This window comes from Schistocerca piceifrons, chromosome 1 (assembly GCF_021461385.2).
Source record: "Schistocerca piceifrons isolate TAMUIC-IGC-003096 chromosome 1, iqSchPice1.1, whole genome shotgun sequence".
Lineage (NCBI taxonomy): Eukaryota > Metazoa > Arthropoda > Insecta > Orthoptera > Acrididae > Schistocerca > Schistocerca piceifrons.
In genome coordinates this window covers 1,208,030,671-1,208,054,577 of record NC_060138.1, presented here as the reverse complement: position 1 = coordinate 1,208,054,577, position 23,907 = coordinate 1,208,030,671, and the positions used below count along the sequence as shown (strand labels likewise).

Here is a 23,907-nt window from a genome sequence, read left to right as displayed (position 1 = left end):
CTGCAGAAGGTGGCTGTAAAACACCACATGAAATGAGTGTTAGGAACCACTCACAATTTCCAAAGTGTCACCTGCAGTTTTGCTAGCATTATGACTACATGTAGGCAGTTACAAAGAATAAGTCACAGTGGCTGAGCAACTCTTCACAAGCCACACACTTCTACAGTCAATGCTAAGTGAAACTCGAGATGGTGTAAAGTGCGACACCAATGGACAGTGGATTACAGGAAATGGGTAACGAATCCTGGTATACACTGTGGCTGTTCGACAGAACCAGCCTGCCTGATTCCCAGTCTAGACATGATGAACACCACTGGAATTAGTTAGAATGTCAACTTCACTACAGACTGCAGCATCCAACAGTTACCTTCTGGCTGCTTGGAGACCCAACCTGAACCCAATGGAACACCTATGGGATTATTTAGAATGTAGACTTTGCTCCAGATTGCAGTGTCCAACATAAATACCTTCTCTGGCTTCAGCTACTGAGGAAGAAAGGGGTGCCATTTCTCAATAGACATTCAGACACCTCACTTAAACTATTTGCAGCAGTGTTCAAGCCATCATAAAGCCAAAGGGTGGACACACCCCTTATTAACATCCACTAACAGATGTCCAGATACTTTTAATCAGGTAGTATATATGTTTGTATTCAGGTGTGCCTTTACTCTACGTAAATGGACGGTGCATGCAGAAAGCCTTTGCTGTGACATTGTCCATATTTATAGACTGCATATGCTGATTCATTTTAGTTTATTTTACTATCGTGACAGATGATGTTGAAACACATTTAAGGAAGACATTATTACAGGGTAAGTTACCTAGTATTCATAATACTTTTATTTGTTTTTTTATCTTTAGCAGTTTTATAAGATTCTTGTACAATGATTCTGATGATGAAGGTTGCTTCTATGGAACACATCATTTTAGTGATTTTTCATTGTGAACATTGATTGAGAGGGCATTTTAACCTTAATACTCCATTTCATCAATGGACTGTGTGATTTTATTTTTGTTTCAGTGTCATCATGCTGCGGTATTGTGGTATGGAGTTTGCACTGTGTACCATGACTGTAGACTCGTGCCTGGAAACAAATGGAAGATCTATTAGTCATCTTGTAAGTGTTGTAATTATTATTCTTTCCATGCCTTCTAAAAGAAATGTTTCACTAATTTTTGTGCTGTCTTCAGTGGCCTTATTTGACTACTTTCTTTCTTACATGAAGCCATTGGTTGTTTATGCTCGTAGCTTTAGGTCTCCTACACAGTTTACAGCTTGCCAATTATTTTATTTTGTGGTGCTTTTTTCTTTATTTGTCCCCAGGTAACAAGCTTGTTTTGTTACACTTATTTTTTTTTTTTTTTTAAAGGATATGTTTGCTAAAAGCAACTAAGCACATATACAGAAATAACTCCTAAAGTAAAAGATAAGATGAGAAATGACTTGTGTAGCTGGAAATAGTTACATTAATCACTTTTTGTTAATTACATTCTGTTAAACAACCAACACACAAAAATGCTTCCAGTCACTAGTGCATTTAAACATAGATATAAGTATGATACTTGGCTTCAAAATATACAGTGTGTGTCCCAGAATGAATAGTCTGTGTCCAGGGATACACCAGGAACTGTCATTCAAAGCAAAAAAATCCAGTAAACACTGGCTGTAAAATGCATACCTGAAGAGCTGAGAGCACTTCATAATCTTTGCTGCTGTGTCAAAACAAGAAAAGATTGTCTAGTACACGTGGCTCCCCCCCCACTCCGTCGGAGGTTCAAGTCCTGCCTCAGACATGGGTGTGTGTGTTGTGTGTTGTCCATAGCATAAGCTAGTTTAAATTAGATTAAGTAGTGTGTAAGCTTAGGAACCAATGACCTCAACAGTTTGGTCCCATAAGACCTTACCACAAATTTCCAATTGTCTAGTAAACATGTTCTCTAGAATGCATACCTTAAGAGCTAAGAGCACTAGTGTATCTTTATTAAAGTGAAACATGTATCTACTACTTGCTTATCTCTGTTACTGTGAAGCAGACCTCTTCTACTGAACAAGTGCCCATAGTTCTTATGGTATGAATGTTAGAGCCCATATTTACTAGACTTTTTTGCTTAGACTGACAGTTCCTGTCATATCCCTGGATAACGACTATTCCTCCTGAGACACACTGTATATTTCAAAACCACGTATCATACTTATGCCTTTTGTTAACCCTTTAACTGCTATGGACTTGTTAACGCATGTGCCTTTGTACCTGTCCCTGTGTGTTCTGAACGTGTTTATGTGCGCCACCAGTCCTTCCGTCTGGTACTCTGATCGTGTCTACGCATAGACGCATTCAGAGTACCAGGTGGAAGGAATGATGGCACGCGTAAATACGTTCAGGGCACACAGGGACAGGCACAAACGTGCGCGCGTTAACACGTCCAGAGCAGTTAAAGGGTTAAGTACATTAGTAACTGGAGACATTTCTGTGTGTTTGTTTAAATGGTTCAAATGGCTCTGAGCACTATGGGACATAACATCTGAGGTCATCAGTCCCCTTCACTTAGAACTACTTAAATCTAAATAACCTAAGGACATCACACACATCCATGGCAGAGGCAGGATTGAAACCTTCAACCATTGCAACAGCGCTGTTCCAGACTGAAGGGCCTAGAACTGCTCAGCCACAACAGCTGGCTGTGTGTTAGTTACTTAACAAAAATGATGAACATAACTGCATAAAACTACACAAGTTATTTATTATCTTTGACTTTAGGAATTATCTTTGTTGTTTTGAGTGAATTGGTACATGAAATATTTGGTAGCTATAAGTTATTTGATGCAATTTATTTAGATTCAGCAGAAAATATTGAATTTTGTACAGTAATTTGGTAACAGTTACTACAACAGTGAATAGTTCACAAATGTAAATGCCTAGCACCCTTGAATGGTTGACATTATATCCCAATTCATGTCTTAGGATTGATGATGATAGAGGTAAGATTGTGTTGCATTGTTTGTAAACTACAACTCATTTCATTACATAACTGCAAATTATATTATTCTCACTGATGACAAAATATTTATTCCAAAAATAGTTCTTACAAAGGTCATTAACAATGTTTTGATATTACAATAAGGGACACACACAGGTCAGTGACTCATTATTGCTCTCCTAATTTACAGTGCCTTTTGTTTAAGAAGTTACATTTGTAAATGTAAGAAAATAAAGGCACCTTTACTTGGTTTGTATTTAATATGAATTAAAGCATAGCATTTTATTGTACTTTCACAGCCCACAGTTAGCCACATAATCATGAGGTGCTTCTAAGAAGCTTCACATTTGTACTTCAGTATCAGCATTAGAATGTAAGCCACAATGACACATGTTGTGTATTTCACAATCGTACCCACACAGAAATATCTTATGATGAAAGGGATGAGCCAAAATTCATGATAGGAGAAAGAAAACAGGTGTGATAGTTCACTTCCCCTGCTGAACACAGAATAGCAGCTGCACACACAGTTGGTGGACAGCTTCGTACTGTCAGCATTCTCTGAGGATGGCCAAGGGCTCCCTGAAAATGATTACACTTTCATGTCTCTCTACAGACTTACACAGAGGTTTTGTACAAGAACACAGAATAAATATGGTTGTCCATCATAACCACCAATATGGAAGGGTCCCAACCCCAGGTTAAACAGATGGCTGTCAATGTGCGACACAGTTAAACAAATAAATATTTATACTGGTGCATACAAATGAATGTATATATGTTTCAGCACAGCTGAATTTCAGAAGAAAATGTAATTGTCATATTGCACAGGAAATTAGATGAGGCTAAATGAAAAAACTATCAGATGATTAGTCTAACAAGACCCACTTGTAAACAACTGATCAGAAAACTAAAAGAATATAGGGTTATAAAGAGAATTAAGACTTTCTGGAAGAAGTCAGGAAGGTTCCAGGATGGGAAGAGGTATTGTAGGATTAATTTTACACAGTGTTTAGCAATGGAAACTAGACTGTTGATAAGCAATGAAACATTACTAGCATCTGGAAGTTGAATAGGATGTTGACGTCTTTATAAGAATGAGGCTGATGTGCAGAGGGAGCCGAATAATCTGGTTAACATCTATAAAATCCAAACAGTAGCAATAAAACTGGAAGTCAAAGGCTGGTAAGTTCATGTTTAGAACAGTGCCAGCTTTCCACCACTGTTGGTCAACTTATGTGGGAAAGAGAATGAATGAAGGAAGCAAAGGGACAATCTGGGAGAGGAATGAAAAAAGAAAAGGAAGGAAAAAAGACGATCATTTGAAAGGAATGGACGCCAAAGATATATTGAATACAGTTTAAAGGTAAACGAAGCATAGTATAAAGGTGAACAATACCTTGATCAAGATCAGAACTGGAAACAACACAGTAGTAGAAGCAGGAAGGAAATCCTCCTACCTCAGAAGTCTAAGTACGCTTAATGGCTGAAGCAAAGAAGACAGCAGGAGCAGAATGGCACAGGTGAAGATAGCTGTCTTTAGCGACAGAACTCTACTGGTATGAGTAAATAATATAGAGCTTTTAGTGATACACAGCTTTGTTTGGTGTCATTGAAGAACTGGCTGGTACACATAAAGATTCAACTTTCACGTGATCAACCACATGAAGAAGCCCAAAGCTGTGCAAAGCTTCTGAAATGATTTTTTGTACAATGAAAAAAGAAACTGAATACTGTAAAATATACTGTCAATATTGCAATAAGTTCTCATTCTGGCTATGGTCAACTTAACATGTATGTCACCACTTGGCATCTTTAATATGCGGTACGGAACTGTATTCTTTAGTGTTGAATAAAGCAAGCTCAATCACAAGTGATTTTGGTAATGAAAAGGACCAAATGAAGTATATGCATTTCCTGAAATATCTATGAAGAAATTTATTTGTGAGTGTGTCTGGATGGAGATTTTATCAACTGCTCACTTACACTCAAAGAATTTAAAGTGAAAGCAGTGAGAAAAGAAAGAAATGATATTTTGGGGGAGGGGAGGGAGGACGGGAGAAAAGAAAGAAATCAACAGGAAGCGAAGATAGAAAACAATAAATGTATCCCAGGTAATATACTGTCAAAATCATCAAGAAAAGAAAAGGACAGAGGAAAAAGAAAATAGTATTCCACTTTCAAGGCATAGCCTTTAGATGAAGATGATATTAATCACTCACACAACAATGTTAAAGGAAAAGAGCACATTTTCTGGCCTCTAGTGTTTGCAAACGTGTGATTACCTTTTTCTTTCAGAGAAAGAGCAATCTCATCCTGAAGGGATGTCGTGTTCACAGCGACTGTGTCAGCGACTGCTGAGGTGACTCTGCTTCCGTCAACTGAAGGCTCCTCTGGCTCAAATTTGTCACAAGGAAACTGTAACATGCACAGAAAATGTGTTCTATACCACCAGTTCTTAAGGTGCAACATAAAAGTACATGAAAAATTACAACAACATCAGTGCCACAATTCATTGTTATTTTCCCAAAAAAAAAAAAAAAAAAAAAAAAAAAAAAACCGAAACGATCTTGTCAAAAGAAAAACAAAAGTAAAAGTAATCTGTGGCACAAGCCCATGACCAGGCTACTGGCCTTACAGTAGGTAGAGTACAGCCTTTCTTTGCCACAGTACTAGGAGGTTGTGGGTGGCAAACCGAGTGCCCCAGCTGCCTTTCAGCCCTGCCCCTATCAAGGACTGAACTCAGGGTTACCACACCCAAAGAAGCCGCTCAACAGACAGGTACAATATGCATTTTTCAGTCCTTAGATTCATACTGAGAAGATGCTCAATGATGAAACACAGCTTATAAAAAGCAAAATGTTCCCTCTGTACATCCTAAATGGTACCCAAGAAAGTAAAAAATCTGAAAGATATTTTCATTTAAAATTTGTTATTAAACTTTTCACAAACATGTAAATATGTACACATTGATGTACAAAGCATAATTTTACATTTGCTTATACAGATGGCATTACTGCACTGAAGATGTGCATAAGTCGTAATTGATGCAATGCTCAGGTTATTTGTTAATATTAACAATGTACAGTATAAGTCATCTAGTTCTACAAAGATATTCATCGAATCAGGAGTTGGCCATCAATACATTCTTTTAGGCTTCACTAAAACTGTACTTTAGCAGTAGCTAAATTCTTGTGACTGTTAGCAAGATATTGAAAATATTTCTTCCTGGATCATGGACAAATTTTTGGGATGAAACAAGTGACCTTTAATGTTTTCATGGTTATTCGCATTTCTGGTGTTGATTCCATGAACTGGACTACTGATATGAAAAAATGATATATTATTTATGACATGTTTCATTCACATCTAAATATATTTTGCAAAATTTCAGTAACAATTTGCAGTTCTCTGAGCAAGCCTCTGCAGGACATTCTTCAATTCACATCATAGACAGTTCATAGTATCCACTTTTGGACTAGGGAAACTGTAGCCTGGCCCAGAAGTTGATCCAGCATGACATCATGGAATCAAATCAATCAAAATTTTCCAGAATTTTTTCTGTCATGTACGTCTAACAACATCTGCATTGTAAATAAAGGTAGGGTTAGGATTCTCAGTAGACCTCTGGATGCTTCTCCCATCTGTATTCATCAAGTTATAATCACAACATGAACACTATCAACTTCATTTGTCTGCTTGTCACAATATCTTAGACATGTGGTAGAGAGAAACCTCTCTCAGGTTTTGAATGGCATTTAGTATGTCTATTCTGATGTTCTTGGACGCAGAATTGGCTAGAATCCATGTATTGATGTCCATGAAACATCCTTAACAGCTACTTTTAGAGCTATAACTTATTTGCTATTTACTGCAACATTCATATTATCTGTCAACAAAGCAGAATGAAGACTGACAGCTCAACATGGGGCAAATGACCTACTGACTTCAGTTGTCCTCCATGCACAGTTATTCCTCTGGCGCCATAATATTAAACTTTACAGCAGCCAAATGCATTTATTTATTCTTATAAGAATAACATCCTCATCAGCAAGCAGTGTGGATTTCAGACACAACTGTCAATGGAACAGGATATTTTTAACTGAACAGATAATATGCTACAATCAGTACATCAGAGAGTATTATCATATTGAATGATTTGTGATATGGGTAACACTTCAAGTTTCATGGTTTTTGCTATTTACATGACAGACAGCAATTCGATATACATCACATAGCAACAGGTAATCAAAATTGCAAGCAGTCAGATTAGTGCTATTTTTGGTTCAAATGGCTCTGAGCACTATGGGACTTAACATCTAAGGTCATCAGTCCCCTAGAACTTAGAACAACTTAAACCTAACTAACCTAAGGACATCACACACATCTATGCCCAAGGCAGGATTCGAACCTGCGACTGTAGCTATTTTTGGTCCTGCGCTCTTCTGATGTGTGCAAATGTTAAATGACACACATTGTTAGAGGGCATAATTCTTGTTGTGCTTGCCAAGGACACAATATAGGTACAAGAAGTAGTAGTACATGCATTGTTAGAGGACATAATTCTTGTCCTGTTTGCCAAGGACACAATATAGGTGCAAGAAGTAGTACCAGTTCTCTCACTGCAAAGAGAGACAATGTCATATTTGAAAAGTCAACAGATGGTTCAAGGGAAAAGAATTCTCACTGCAGGTTGACAATATTCAGGATATGAAATTCTGTAGTTCTCTATGAACATGTTATAAATAGCCTTCTTTTACAATGTACGTCACATAGGATTCTTTATCAATGAAGTATAAGATGCAGGAATTATTAAGTGGGAGTACAGTTAAAACTCAAATGTTATTAGAGACCCCACACTCTGTAATTAATGAGGCATCTTGTTTAATCTCTGTTTGCTATAAACAGATGTTGAATAAAGAAACTAGTTTATTCTGGTTATTTCCATCCATTACTGAGCTGCTGAATAATTCTGTACGGAAGTCAGTATACAAGAATACTTGCATCAGAATACAGAAGGGTGTTCTTAAGTTTTATAACTGGTGATAATTCTACAACTGCAGATAATGTTAAAAAAATGAGTAGTATGGCAACTGCTACACAAGACATACAGATATTTATTAATGCCCTTTTCATCACTAGTATTTGTAATTTATCAAAAAATAGTGAAAACTTGTAGAAAAGTGGAACTCAAAACAGCCTCTACTGAGGCTTCCTATCAGAATCAAATCCACAGGTACACACACGTTCAGTAACTCACAACAACACATTCCACATTTCATGGGTGATGCAGTGGTGTTTAAGAGTAAATTACAGAACATTCCTGTACGTCAACTTCTGCGGCTCCATTGAAGAGCATCTTCACAGAAACCTATTAAAATGAATCCTCTAGCTTAGTTGACACACTTGTTCTGATGAACATGTGCTCCTAGAATGAAGCTTCCATGTCATACTTTTCTTTCAATTAACTTGCCCATAACCTGCTCCACATTGTTGTATTTCACTCTCATATATATTATAATCACTAAACACAATATAGGTAAATAGATCAACTACAAAATTCTCAGAGTGACATTAATTATGTTATTTTCCCTCTGACATTTCTGTCAGCAGGTCAGTCATAAAAGCACATGTCAAAGAATGATGAGCATCAAATCTACCCTGAATAGATGATCCATGGAGTGCCTTTGTCATTTTCATCATTTGTGTTTTCAAGCACTGCTCCTAAATGGCTTATGTAATGCTTCCTTTTACAGATTCCTCCTGTGCCCAAATACATGTGGAGAAAATAAATTGGCTGCAGTTTTAAATTTTCTCACATTTATTACATATGCCAGCAAAAAATCAATATTATTGATACTGTGTCATACATGTTCAAGAAATCAGATGCTACCAGTGAAACGAGCTGTTTTTATCTTTACTGTTGATGTAGTCTTACGATGTAAGTGTCAAATGCAAGAATATTAGCAGAGGATGTGTAGAAATAAATGCATTATATGTGGATGAACATGGAGGAACTGAGTAATAAAGCTACTCATAAAATATTAATCAATTATATTCAATTAAATTTGAAACTAAGCAGTAGTTTAAGTAGTTCTTAAACTAAACCGTAGTTCATCTGTATGTTCTCGCTGGAAGTATATTTAACCACAAAAATGAAAGATAATTTCCCTCATATGATTGATGGGAGGGGCACAGAAAAGAACATTGATGTTATTAGACGCAACGTGTCATCCACAAATCTACATCTACATCATTACTCTGCTATTCACAATAAAATGCCTGGCAGAGGGTTCAATGAACCACCTACAAGCTGTCTCTCTACCGTTCCACTCTTGAACGGCACACGGGAAAAATGAGCAATTAAATTATTCCGTGCGAGCCTTGATTTCTCTTATTTTATCGTGATGATCATTTCTCCCTATGTAGATGGTTGCCAACAGAATGTTTTCGCAATCAGAGGAGAAAATTGGTGATTGAAATTTCATGAGAAGATCCCGCCGCAACGAAAAACCCTTTGTTTTAATGATAGCCACTCCAGTTCACGTATCATGTCTGTGGCACTATCTCCCATACTGCGCGATAATACAAAACGAGCTGCCTTTTTTTGTACTTTTCCGATGTCAACCGTCAGTCCCACCTGATGCGGATCCCACACCGCATAGTATTACTCTAGAATAGGGCGGACAGGTGTGGTGTAAGCAGTCTCTTTAGTAGACCTGCCAATGAATCACAGTCTTTGGCTGGCTCTACCCACAAAATTATCTATGTGATCGTTCCAATTTAGGGCATTTGTAACTGTAATCCCTAAGTATTTAGTTGAATGTACAGCCTTCAGATTTGTGTGGCTTATCGCGTAATCGAAATTTAGCGGATTTCTTTTAGTACTAATGTGAATAACTTCACACTTTTCTTTGTTCAGGGTCGATTGCCACTTTTCGCACCATACATATATCATATCTAAATCATTTTGCAATTCGTTTTGATCATCTGATGACTTTACAAGAAGGTAAATGACAACATCATCTGCAAACAATCCAAGACGGCTACTCAGATTGTCTCCTATGTCGTTAATATAGAACACGAACAGTAGAGGGCCCATAACACTTTCTTGGGGAACGACGGATATTATTTCTGTTTTACTCGATGACTTTCCGTCTATTACTACGAACTGTGACCTTTCTGACAGGAAATCATGAATCCAGTCGCAGAACTGAGGCAACATTCCATAGGCACGCAGTTTGGTTAGAAGACGCTTGTGAGGAACGGTGTCCAAAGCGTTCTGGAAATCTAAAAATATGGAATCAATTTGACATCCGCTGTCGATAGCACATTATTCATGAGTATAATGGGCTAATTGTGTTTCGCAAGAACGATATTTTCTGAATTGGTGCTGACTACATGTCAATAAAGCGTTTTCTTCGAGCTGCTGAGAGAACTCTTCTATAAAGGTTATTTTGCACTCACTGAGCAGACATGTGAATGAATGTTGAAGAGGCAGGTATTTCAGTTATTTCTTTATGATTACTCTACGTTTCAGTTATGGAAGACCTGCGAGTCAATGGCCATGTGCATACGGAAGATGAAGTGGTGTGCATCTGATTTGAGCATTTCGAAGGAGTGGTAGAATTTGCGTGAGACTGAAATTAATGTTGCGTCAGCAACATAGAGTATAGGTGAGATTAAATTTGTGTCAGCGTGGAGAATTGTTGCCCCGTTAGCAGATTCAGTAGCGGACAGAAGCTGACTTACCTTGTAAAACTCCTCGTCATACTCGTAGTCATCGAGAGAGCCGACGCTTAACATACTTGTCTGTTGTGATCGTGATTGTGAAAGACTCGTCTTTCTGAAAAATTAACGAAGTATTTTAGACATTGTAGACAGACAGGCTAGAGGCAGAGAAGGTGAGTTGCATGGAGCGAGTTGGTGGTGTCTGCGAGTTACCTGGAGCTGGAGAGGCGATCCTCAGACGTGGTCTGCTGGTCTCGGCAGGAGGTAAGGGTGTCCGCCATTCCCCTGACCATCTGCAGCTGCTGCACCAGCCCTGCAACGTTCAGTGGCGCCACTAAGTGGAGGAGTTACTCCGAAAGGCCAGTAACAGAGCATTTAATCTTTCTCCAGATTAAATGACATCGTATTACTGACGAGGTAAATGTCTGGGACGGTAATTCAAGATCTCCTACTAATTAAAACATGGACAATATTGTTACTGCACTGTATTAAGTTTATATGCAGCCCACATATACATATACAGAAAAGAGGGGAGATTGTAGAAAAAATAGCAATATCTCACTAAAATTTGTAGAACTAAAGAAGGCTTTTGGCAATATAATAAGGAATAATGCGTTCAAACATCTTTTGAAAAGAGGGGCCAAAGCGTAGCGACAGATTAATATATTCGATATACACACAAAACGCAAGTAGAAACAATAAAAACGGAAATAAAGCAAGCAGAAGGGTTTACGGAGATTTCCCATTAATAGCCACGGTCATTCAACATGTATGCCGAAGAAGTTACAACGATATGTTTACGTAATGTGTATACATAAACATACAGTTATAAATGTCCCCGTTCGTAGTCGCTAATTATAGGAATATGTTTACTTTTGTGCTGTAACATTTAGCTATAATCAGCGGTGGAAATATATTTGCGAACGCCGACCGTGTGTGGCTGTTTCTTGTTGGCTCGTCTGATCAGTCGGAAGTTGCATTGCAGAGGAGAGTAAATGCCTATTCAAAATATAATTATTTTTGGATAACTCAACATGAATTTCCTAAGGGACCGTAGTTTTCATGCATTTACCAGTAGAATATGGCGCGGAGAAAATACTTCGCCGCATGCAACTTCCGTCAGATTTCGACGAAAGAATTCGTGACTGTGAACTCTCTATTTGGCAGAAACTTAAAGAAAATTAAATAACTTCATGAAGGAATGAGACATAGATTCTATACTAAATAAATAGTCCATACACCAGTTCCATTTAACTCTGAATTTATGGCAATTAATAGATGAACTTACACTGCAATGAAGGATTTAACATGGATGCCGTTTTGACTGGCACTTCTCTTCTCGTAATGAGAATAATTCCTTTGACGTTTTCACATACACGTCGCACAATAAGTCTACTGCTATGTAGTATTGCACTTTTAGTATTGCACTTTCACTTTACACTAAAATAATATTTTTTAACAATAATAATACGGCGGCAAGACATGCGAGTCCGATACGAGTTACAAGAGACGAGAGAAAATGAGTAACTGAGTAACTGTTCATCGAGAATATCTCGTACATCAAAAGAATGTGTAAAAGTGTTCTTCTGTCCGTTTTTCGCGCCGCGGTTTTCAAAGTCAGTAACTCACTGCGTCTCTGACGGAGCTTCGACAATCAACACGTTACGTCACAGGTCGTTCGCCTTTTACATTCTCGCAACTTTATTTGCTAATTGTAGCTGTTGCCGAGCGACTGCTCGATTAGTGAATGATTCAAAATGATAAGGCAATCACATAATGTTACAAAGTGATGAGAAAAGTGGAATAAAATTTAAGGAGGAAAATAATACAGCAAGAGGAAATACATTATTGGAGACTATACGTGACATGTGAGGTGAAAAGTAAGGAATACTTACATTTCTTAAAAGGAATGGACAGCACGGTTCAGAATGTGGCTTACGGACGGACAAACCAAAAAGAGCAGAATATAAAGGTTGAGTATACTGGCACAGTTAAAAGGAAAATATTAGCACAAGAGGGGAAAAAATGGAAGACAGAGTCGGATCAATAGCGAAATTAATTAATTAGAGAGAGTGAATAAATTGTGCGTGTGCATGTGTGTGTGCTTGACCGAGAGAGAGAGAGAGAGAGAGAGAGAGAGAGAGAGAGAGAGAGAGGGTGGAGGGGGGAGGCAAAAGCACAAGATTGTTAAGAGGATGTCACGGTGTTCAGGAATTCGTCAGGAGTAAATGATGGAAACTGCTGGCAAGTTGAAAAATGATCACGAACCCAGCTTGTTTGCATTCAGAGATGTTAGCAGTAAACCCTTCCGCAACTTTAGATGCTTTAAAGAATCGAATTCCCACACGTAAAACAGCTTCAAACGTCTGATTACAAATAACTTAATGCGTTAAACATCTGCTGTCAAGCATACAAATTCTTGATCGTTGAAGACGTAAAACATTAACTGGTTTTGTTAATTTCGGATTATTCATCCAAGGACTAATGAAAACTTCATAACCAAACTGGTAAGCTGAAAAGGTGTTAACCCCTTTATGTGCTAATGTAAGACCTTTTTGGTAAACAGGTGCGTAATTTATGCTCCGTTTTAAGAAAAAGTAGTTGTTCGTATCGTTCAATGTTTATAACTTCGTATCTCCTAAGCCATGTGTCGCACTGTGATGTAATGTTGCTGATGTGTTCAGTGGTAAATGTGGATGCTGTCTGCCAAGTGTTTAGTAGTAAAGACATAATAAATATAAATGTCATGGCTGATGCATAAGTTCTACTGTATGAACTGCGGAAATATTCTAAACCATACTTTTTTTTTCTTTCACAATTTTCTAGTAGGTGTCGGCAAGAAAACGTTCCGGACAAGTTTTAAATGGTTCAAATGGCTCTGAGCACTATGGGACTTAAGATCTATGGTCATCAGTCCCCTAGAACTTAGAATTACTAAAACCTAACTAACCTAAGGACAGCACACAACACCCAGCCATCACGAGGCAGAGAAAATCCCTGACCCCGCCGGGAATCGAACCCGGGAACCCGGGCGTGGGAAGCGAGAACGCTACCGCACGACCACGAGATGCGGGCGACAAGTTTTAAATTACGCGTAAAGCTTGCTAGAAGATGTGAAGTACTCTTATTCTCAAATACTTGATGGATATAATCTGGTTAATTTGTAAGCCACGACACGCTACTCAAGACATGTAAACAGTTTCTAACTTTAATACTTGACGTCTTGTGTTGAACCTTTAATTTCAGATTATAGTTCTTAATTACCTGATAATAACAGTATTTAATTTTTTCAAATTCGATCATTATTAGAAATACTGAAAATCAAACTTCTGTTCCTCCTGGGAGCCATTGCACTGGCGACCTGGAACTTGGACTAGGTTATTCTCGGCCATTTAGTTCCGCAGGGTGTCCGAGGAGGAATGGTCAATACTCACGGATATGACAGGAACGATCATTCGAAGCAAAACAGTCTAGTAAACATGGGCTCTAAACTGCATTTCTCAAGAGCTATGATCATTTCTTCATCTTCGGCACTATGAAACAAATCTTCCCCACTGCAGGCTCTTTCCTTCCATGTTTTGAGAGGTGGCAGTATAGAGCAAAACAACAAAATATGTCCAACAAACACTTGCTCTGAAGTGCAAAGCTTAAGAGACATGAGCAGTTGTTCATCTTCGACACTGTGGACCACATCTCTTCTACTGAACAAGTGTTCACAGCTCTTAAGGTATGCATTTAAGAGCCCATGTTTACTGGACTCCTTTGCTTCGAATGATCGTTCCCACCATATCCTCCTCGGACATCCTATGTGTACAGCGAGTAAAATAAAACTAGCCCGGAATACATTTTACGCGCTGTAACACGGGCAACGCAGCTTATATCATACTCCCTGGGTGCGGGTGACATATTGGATTGTCTCTTAGAGCGCGTTAAATACGAGGGGCTTTCAGTAAGTAATGAAATACTTTTTTCCCAATACAGGTCAGTTTTATTCAGGATTTCAATACACCATTATTATTCCCCATACTTTTGGCTACAAAATCCTATTTTTTAACATTATTTCCGTTTACTGCGACGGCCTTAAGCCATGTTTTAGGGAGGGCCTGGATGTGCGCATGGTACGACTCCACTGGTCGATATCGGAGCCAATAACTTGTATCAGTGACCTCCCCCATCATCCACGCCCTGCTTCCCGTGGAGTGCATTCTTCATTGGGTCAAACAGAAGTCGGAAGGTGCGAGATCCAGGCTGTAGGGTGGGTGGATGAGGAAGTACAGTCCAATGGAAGTTTTTGAGCACCTCTCGCGTGTGTAGACTTGCGTGAGGTGATCCGCACTCATGAAGAAGGGAACGATCGTCTGAAGTTTTGTGGCGACGAACACACTGTTGGGTGTGGCCGGCCGTCACGAGAGAAATCTGACAGGTTGCGATGATGACAGACGCCTTGCCCAACGACTTACCTTGCTTTTATTCAGTGCCAGGTCTCCGTAAACATTCTGTAAGCGCCTATGAATATATACAATGCTCTGGTTCTCCGCCAACAGAAACTCAATGACAGCTTTCTGCTTGGAAGTCCCCTCCTCTACAGACGCCATTTTGAAAGCTACATATATTGCGGCCATCTATCGGAACTTCATGAAACTATATGAACTGAAGCGCTAATATTGCACTTTTTTTTCCTTTGTTGAATTTCGTTTTCCCCCGTAGGGGGCGGACTGGCAGCAGCTTAGTACGCTGCTCTTCAGCCTACAGAATTTGTTAAAACATAAGAAGAAAAGAAACAATAAAAGCAGGCGATAAAACGGTGACTTAAATTGTAAAACGGCGTAAAATTGTGGAAAGTTAAAACATAAAACAAATGGGTGGGCGATGCTACGAAAATACACAGGAAGCAGACAGGTAACACAGTAGACACACAATTAAAAAAAACATGGCGACAGTCTGGTTTCTGTTTGCAAGAGATATAAAAATCACACCCAGCGACAGTATCATGTCCGTTCGCAAAACTTTGGAAAAAACGCGCAACACTTAACAATCACTGCACTAAAAAGTCAGCTCGAAGATGACACACTGCAGCCAATGGCAGATTTGGGGGGGGGGGGGGGGGCAGACCTGGACAGATGAGGGGGAGAAAAAAAGGGGAGAGGAGAAGAAAAACGAATTGTGGGGGGGGGGAAACCGACGGAAGGAAAGTACTCATAAGGGGGGACGACGACGGAGGGAGAGGGCTCATAAGGGGGGGGGGGGGGGGCAGGACAGACGCGAGAGGGAATGGGGAACGGCAGAGGAGGGAACCGCAAAAGGACTCGGGGGAGAGAAGGGAGGCAAACAGAGGGTAGTCGGGGAAAAACAGGATGGAAGGGGGGGAGAGGGAGCCCAGGAATAGGAGAGAGGAAGGGAGGGGGAGGTGAGGATCAGTAATATTCCACGATGTCCGACAGAATTTACGTACTTTTTCCACAGAAACCGGACGAAAAAAATGTTTTGCATCATGTTATGGAACGCCCCTCGAATATTCCAAGCTAGTGTTGTTTTGCCTACCCTGAGTGAGAAACGAGTATAATACAGGGTGATTCAAAAAGAATACCACAACTTTAGGAATTTAAAACTCTGCAACGACAAAAGGCAGAGCTAAGCACTATCTGTCGGCGAATTAAGGGAGCTATAAAGTTTCATTTAGTTGTACATTTGTTCGCTTGAGGCGCCGTTGACTAGGCGTCAGCGTCAGTTGATGCTAAGATGGCGACCACTCAACAGAAAGCTTTTTATGTTATTGAGTACGGCAGAAGTGAATCGACGACAGTTGTTCAGCGTGCATTTCGAACGAAGTATAGTGTTAAACCTCCTGATAGGTGGTGTATTAAACATTGGTATAAACAGCTTACAGAGAATGGGTGTTTGTGCAAAGGGAAAAGTTCTGGACGGCCGAGAACCTTCTTCGAAGGTGCTACTGTAACTGGACTACAGTATCTGGAGATGTTAGAGAATTGGCTGTTCCCTCAGCTCGAACAGGAAGCACAACAATTCATATTTCAGCAGGATGGAGCGCCACCACATTGGCACTTCTCTGTCCGTAACTACCTGAACGTCAACTACCCGAGGCGATGGATCGGCCGCCAGGCAGCCCGTGACAGAGCACTTCATCACTGGCCTCCAAGAAGCCCTGATCTTACCCCCTGCGATTTTTTCTAATGGGGGTATGTTAAGGATATGGTGTTTCGGCCACCTCTCCCAGCCACCATTGATGATCTGAAACGAGAAATAACAGCAGCTATCCAAACTGTTACGCCTGATATGCTACAGAGAGTGTGGAACGAGTTGGAGTATCGGGTTGATATTGCTCGTGTGTCTGGAGGGGGACATATTGAACATCTCTGAACTTGTTTTTGAGTGAAAAAAAAACTTTTTAAATACTCTTTGTAATGATGTATAAAAGAAGGTTATATTATGTTTCTTTCATTAAATACACATTTTTTAAAGTTGTGGTATTCTTTTTGAATCACCCTGTATAATAAGGCACAATGCGTTCAAACATCTTTTGAAAAGAGGGGCCAAAGCGTAGCGACAGACTAATATATTCGATATACACACAAAACGCAAGTAGAAACAATAAAAACGGAGAAAAAGCAAGCAAAAGGGTTTACGGAGATTTCCCATTAATAACCACTGTCATTCAACATGTGTGCCGAAGAAGTTATAACGATGTGTTTACGTAATGTGTATACATAAAAATACAGTTATAAATGTCCCCGTTCGTCTTTTGCGCTGTAACATATAGCTATACTCAGTGGTGGAAATATATTTGCGAACGCCGACCGTGTGCGGCTGTTTCTTGTTGGATCGTCTGATCAGTCGGAAGTCGCATTGCAGAGGAGAGTAAATGCCTATTCAAGATATAATTATTTTTGGATAGCTCAACATGAATTTCCTAAGGGACCGTAGTTTTCATGCATTTACCAGTAGAATATGGCGCGGAGAAAATACTTCTCCGCATGCAACTTCCGTCAGATTTCGACGAAAGAATTCGTGACTGTGAACTCTCTATTTGGCAGAAACTTAAAGAAAATTAAATAACTTCATGAAGGAGTGAGACATAGATTCTATACTAAATAAATAGTCCATACACCAGTTCCATTTAACTCTGAATTTATGGCAATTAACAAATGAACTTACACTGCAATGAAGGATTTAAAATGGATGCCGTTTTGACTGGCACTTCTCTTCTCGTAATGAGAATAATTCCTTTGACGTTTTCACATACACGTCGCACAATAAGTCTACTGCTATGTAGTATTGCACTTTTAGTATTGCACTTTCACTTTACACTAAAATAATATTTTTTAACAATAATAATACGGCGGCAAGACATGCGAGTCCGATACGAGTTACAAGAGACAAGAGAAAATGAGTAACTGAGTAACTGTTCATCGAGAATATCTCGTACATCAAAAGAATGTGTAAAAGTGTTCTTCTGTCCGTTTTTCGCGCCGCGGTTTTCAAAGTCAGTAACTCACTGCGTCTCTGACGGAGCTTCGACAATCAACACGTTACGTCACAGGTCGTTCGCCTTTTACATTCTCGCAACTTTATTTGCTAATTGTAGCTGTTGCCGAGCGACTGCTCGATTAGTGAATGATTCAAAATGATAAGGCAATCACATAATGTTACAAAGTGATGAGAAAAGTGGAATAAAATTTAAGGAGGAAAATAATACAGCAAGAGGAAATACATTATTGGAGACTATACGTGACATGTGAGGTGAAAAGTAAGGAATACTTACATTTCTTAAAAGGAATGGACAGCACGGTTCAGAATGTGGCTTACGGACGGACAAACCAAAAAGAGCAGAATATAAAGGTTGAGTATACTGGCACAGTTAAAAGGAAAATATTAGCACAAGAGGGGAAAAAATGGAAGACAGAGTCGGATCAATAGCGAAATTAATTAATTAGAGAGAGTGAATAAATTGTGCGTGTGCATGTGTGTGTGCTTGACCGAGAGAGAGAGAGAGAGAGAGAGAGAGAGAGAGAGGGTGGAGGGGGGAGGCAAAAGCACAAGATTGTTAAGAGGATGTCACGGTGTTCAGGAATTCGTCAGGAGTAAATGATGGAAACTGCTGGCAAGTTGAAAAATGATCACGAACCCAGCTTGTTTGCATTCAGAGATGGTAGCAAGAAACCCTTCCGCAACTTTAGATGCTTTAAAGAATCGAATTCCCACACGTAAAACAGCTTCAAACGTCTGATTACAAATAACTTAATGCGTTAAACATCTGCTGTCAAGCATACAAATTCTTGATCGTTGAAGACGTAAAACATTAACTGGTTTTGTTAATTTCGGATTATTCATCCAAGGACTAATGAAAACTTCATAACCAAACTGGTAAGCTGAAAAGGTGTTAACCCCTTTATGTGCTAATGTAAGACCTTTTTGGTAAACAGGTGCGTAATTTATGCTCCGTTTTAAGAAAAAGTAGTTGTTCGTATCGTTCAATGTTTATAACTTCGTATCTCCTAAGCCATGTGTCGCACTGTGATGTAATGTTGCGGATGTGTTCAGTGGTAAATGTGGATGCTGTCTGCCAAGTGTTTAGTAGTAAAGACATATTAAATATAAATGTCATGGCTGATGCATAAGTTCTACTGTATGAACTGCGGAAATATTCTAAACCATACTTTTTTTTTCTTTCACAATTTTCTAGTAGGTGTCGGCAAGAAAACGTTCCGGACAAGTTTTAAATGGTTCAAATGGCTCTGAGCACTATGGGACTTAAGATCTATGGTCATCAGTCCCCTAGAACTTAGAATTACTTAAACCTAACTAACCTAAGGACAGCACACAACACCCAGCCATCACGAGGCAGAGAAAATCCCTGACCCCGTCGGGAATCGAACCCGGGAACCCGGGCGTGGGAAGCGAGAACGCTACCGCACGACCACGAGATGCGGGCGACAAGTTTTAAATTACGCGTAAAGCTTGCTAGAAGATGTGAAGTACTCTTATTCTCAAATACTTGATGGATATAATCTGGTTAATTTGTAAGCCACGACACGCTACTCAAGACATGTAAACAGTTTCTAACTTTAATACTTGACGTCTTGTGTTGAACCTTTAATTTCAGATTATAGTTCTTAATTACCTGATAATAACAGTATTTAATTTTTTTCAAATTCGATCATTATTAGAAATACTGAAAATCAAACTTCTGTTCCTCCTGGGAGCCATTGCACTGGCGACCTGGAACTTGGACTAGGTTATTCTCGGCCATTTAGTTCCGCAGGGTGTCCGAGGAGGAATGGTCAATACTCACGGATATGACAGGAACGATCATTCGAAGCAAAACATTCTAGTAAACATGGGCTCTAAACTGCATTTCTCAAGAGCTATGATCATTTCTTCATCTTCGGCACTATGAAACAAATCTTCCCCACTGCAGGCTCTTTCCTTCCATGTTTTGAGAGGTGGCAGTATAGAGCAAAACAACAAAATATGTCCAACAAACACTTGCTCTGAAGTGCAAAGCTTAAGAGACATGAGCAGTTGTTCATCTTCGACACTGTGGACCACATCTCTTCTACTGAACAAGTGTTCACAGCTCTTAAGGTATGCATTTAAGAGCCCATGTTTACTGGACTCCTTTGCTTCGAATGATCGTTCCCACCATATCCTCCTCGGACATCCTATGTATACAGCGAGTAAAATAAAACTAGCCCGGAATACATTTTACGCGCTGTAAGACGGGCAACGCAGCTTATATCATACTCCCTGGGTGCGGGTGACATATAAGATTGTCTCTTAGAGCGCGTTAAATACGAGGGGCTTTCAGTAAGTAATGAAACACTTTTTTCCCAATACAGGTCAGTTTTATTCAGGATTTCAATACACCATTATTATTCCCCATACTTTTGGCTACAAAATCCTATTTTTTAACATTATTTCCGTTTACTGCGACGGCCTTAAGCCACGTTTTAGGGAGGGCCTGGATGTGCGCATGGTACGACTCCACTGGTCGATATCGGAGCCAATAACTTGTATCAGTGACCTCCCCCATCATCCACGCCCTGCTTCCCGTGGAGTGCATTCTTCATTGGGTCAAACAGAAGTCGGAAGGTGCGAGATCCAGGCTGTAGGGTGGGTGGATGAGGAAGTACAGTCCAATGGAAGTTTTTGAGCACCTCTCGCGTGTGTAGACTTGCGTGAGGTGATCCGCACTCATGAAGAAGGGAACGATCGTCTGAAGTTTTGTGGCGACGAACACACTGTTGGGTGTGGCCGGCCGTCACGAGAGACATCTGACAGGTTGCGATGATGACAGACGCCTTGCCCAACGACTTACCTTGCTTTTATTCAGTGCCAGGTCTCCGTAAACATTCTGTAAGCGCCTATGAATATATGCAATGCTCTGGTTCTCCGCCAACAGAAACTCAATGACAGCTTTCTGCTTGGAAGTCCCCTCCGCTACAGACGCCGTTTTGAAAGCTACATATATTGCGGCCATCTATCGGAACTTCATGAAACTATATGAACTGAAGCGCTAATATTGCACTTTTTTTTCCTTTGTTGAATTTCGTTTTCCCCCGTAGGGGGCGGACTGGCAGCAGCTTAGTACGCTGCTCTTCAGCCTACAGAATTTGTTAAAACATAAGAAGAAAAGAAACAATAAAAGCAGGCGATAAAACGGTGACTTAAATTGTAAAACGGCGTAAAATTGTGGAAAGTTAAAACATAAAACAAATGGGTGGGCGATGCTACGAAAATACACAGGAAGCAGACAGGTAACACAGTAGATACACAATTTAAAAAAAACATGGCGACAGTCTGGTTTCTGTTTGCAAGAGATATAAAAATCACACCCAGTGACAGTATGATGTCCGTTTGCAACACTTCGGAAAAAGACACACAAGACTGAACACTCACTGTAAACACTGCACTAAGATGACGGCACAAAGATGACACACCATAGCCAAGGGCAGATTGGGGAGGGGGGGGGGAGAGACCTGGACAAATGAGGGGGAGAGAAAAAGGGGGGAGGAGAAGAAAAAGTAATTGGGGGGAGGGGAAACCGACGGAGGGAGAGTACTCATAAGGGGGGGGACGAAGGAGGGTGAGGGCTCATAAGGGGGGGGGGGGGGGGCAGGTCAGACGCGAGAGGGAATGGGGAAAGGCAGAGGAGGGAAACGCAAAAGGACGCGGGGGAGAGAAGGGAGGCAAAGAGAGGGTAGGCAGAGAAAAAACAGGATGGGAGGGGGGGAAAGGGAGCCCAGGAACGGGACAAAGGGAGGGAGGGGGACGTGAGGGTCAGTAATATTCCACGATGTCCGACAGAATTTACGTACTTTTTCCATAGAAACCAGACGAAAAAAATGTTTTGCATCATGTTACGGAACGCCCCTCGAATATTCCAAGCTAGTGTTGTTTTGCCTACCCTGAGAGAGAAACGAGTATAATACAGGGTGATTCAAAAAGAATACCACAACTTTAGGAATTTAAAACTCTGCAACGACAAAAGGCAGAGCTAAGCACTATCTGTCGGCGAATTAAGGGAGCTATAAAGTTTCATTTAGTTGTACATTTGTTCGCTTGAGGCGCCGTTGACTAGGCGTCAGCGTCAGTTGATGCTAAGATGGCGACCACTCAACAGAAAGCTTTTTATGTTATTGAGTACGGCAGAAGTGAATCGACGACAGTTGTTCAGCGTGCATTTCGAACGAAGTATGGTGTTAAACCTCCTGATAGGTGGTGTATTAAACGTTGGTATAAACAGTTTACGTCAACTACCCGAGGCGATGGATCGGCCGCCAGGCAGCCCGTGACAGAGCACTTCATCACTGGCCTCCAAGAAGCCCTGATCTTACCCCCTGCGATTTTTTCTAATGGGGGTATGTTAAGGATATGGTGTTTTGGCCACCTCTCCCAGCCACCATTGATGATCTGAAACGAGAAATAACAGCAGCTATCCAAACTGTTACGCCTGATATGCTACAGAGAGTGTGGAACGAGTTGGAGTATCGGGTTGATATTGCTCGTGTGTCTGGAGGGGGACATATTGAACATCTCTAAACTTGTTTTTGAGTGAAAAAAAAACTTTTTAAATACTCTTTGTAATGATGTATAAAAGAAGGTTATATTATGTTTCTTTCATTAAATACTCATTTTAAAAGTTGTGGTATTCTTTTTGAATCACCCTGTATGTGTGCAGTGCTGCTGCCGGCATGAAGCAGGATGCTGCAGCTGCTGCGCTCAGTGGCGGCGGCCTACCTTGCTGCTCGAGCAGCAGCGCCCAGGCCAGCCGGAAGCCCGTGGCCACGTGCTGCTGCCGGTGGCGCGACCCCTGGCGCCTCGCGCCCTCCGCCACGCGCTGCAGCCGCGCCGTCTCCTCCCGCTGCGCCTGCAGCCGCTGCTCCAGCTCCTCCTGCGCGCAAAAAAGCCCCACACACAAACCTAAAAAAACTCCACACCACCTCCTTGACACAAAAGGTAAGTATACGCAAACCTGAAACACCACTCGTAGTCGTTTTAAAGCGCCGCTCACACACACGCGACTTCAGTGGCGCCAGAACTCGAGTGACACTGCAGTGGTACCGTCAGCTGCTACTACAAATTCTACGTGGTGGCACAGTTTTGAATATAACGGCAACTGAGATGCTTTCTGCAGCTGTTAAACCTTTTTTTTTTTGCTATCTGATCAGAAGTATCCAGATACACCTACTAGCACACATTAATAAGGCATGTGGCTAGCATTCGCCTTTATGACGGATTGAACTCTGATGCGATCCCTTTCAGTGAGAAGTGAAGTGGAAGAATCGCAGGTCGTACTTCCCCAACAATCGAAACTTGACGAGGTGTCGCTCGCTGCTGGTGAAGTGAAGTCGATGTTCTACGTTGTGCCAAAAGCTGGCCCAGTGAGGTCTTATCGAGGATATGAGCAGGCCAGTCCACTGCAGAAATGCTGTTGCCCAAAACCCATTGCTCACAGATGCTGCTTTATGTCATGGTGCATTGTCATGCTGAACAACCATCGACAGTGTGCATTGTCATGATAATGCAATCATCGTCTCCGCGTTGTTTCTATACTGTATACCGAGCGAGGTGCCGCAGTGGTTAGCACACCGGACTCGCATTCGGGAGGACGACGGTTCAATCCCGTCTCCAGCCATCCTGATTTAGGTTTTCCGTGATTTCCCTAAATCGTTTCAG

The 23,907-nt window shown here is 40.6% G+C and overlaps 1 protein-coding gene across 3 annotated transcripts in view; it reads right to left on the bottom strand.

The window, feature by feature from the left end:
* Positions 1 to 844: 844 nt before the first annotated feature.
* The window catches only part of LOC124802581 (EF-hand calcium-binding domain-containing protein 4B-like), a 774,205-nt gene continuing 751,142 nt past the window's right edge, over positions 845 to 23,907 (bottom strand). For 2 of the 3 annotated variants that reach the window (XM_047263455.1, XM_047263464.1), the window contains 5 exons: positions 22,969 to 23,122; positions 10,924 to 11,023; positions 10,732 to 10,825; positions 5,265 to 5,397; positions 2,816 to 3,561 (listed from right to left, as the gene is read on the bottom strand). In XM_047263455.1, the coding sequence (XP_047119411.1) occupies positions 3,311 to 3,561; positions 5,265 to 5,397; positions 10,732 to 10,825; positions 10,924 to 11,023; positions 22,969 to 23,122 (732 nt within the window). In that variant the 3' untranslated portion in view covers positions 2,816 to 3,310. Of the gene's footprint in view, positions 1,086 to 2,815; positions 3,562 to 5,264; positions 5,398 to 10,731; positions 10,826 to 10,923; positions 11,024 to 22,968; positions 23,123 to 23,907 lie in introns of those variants that run through there. The other variant, XM_047263472.1, reaches the window with a different exon arrangement.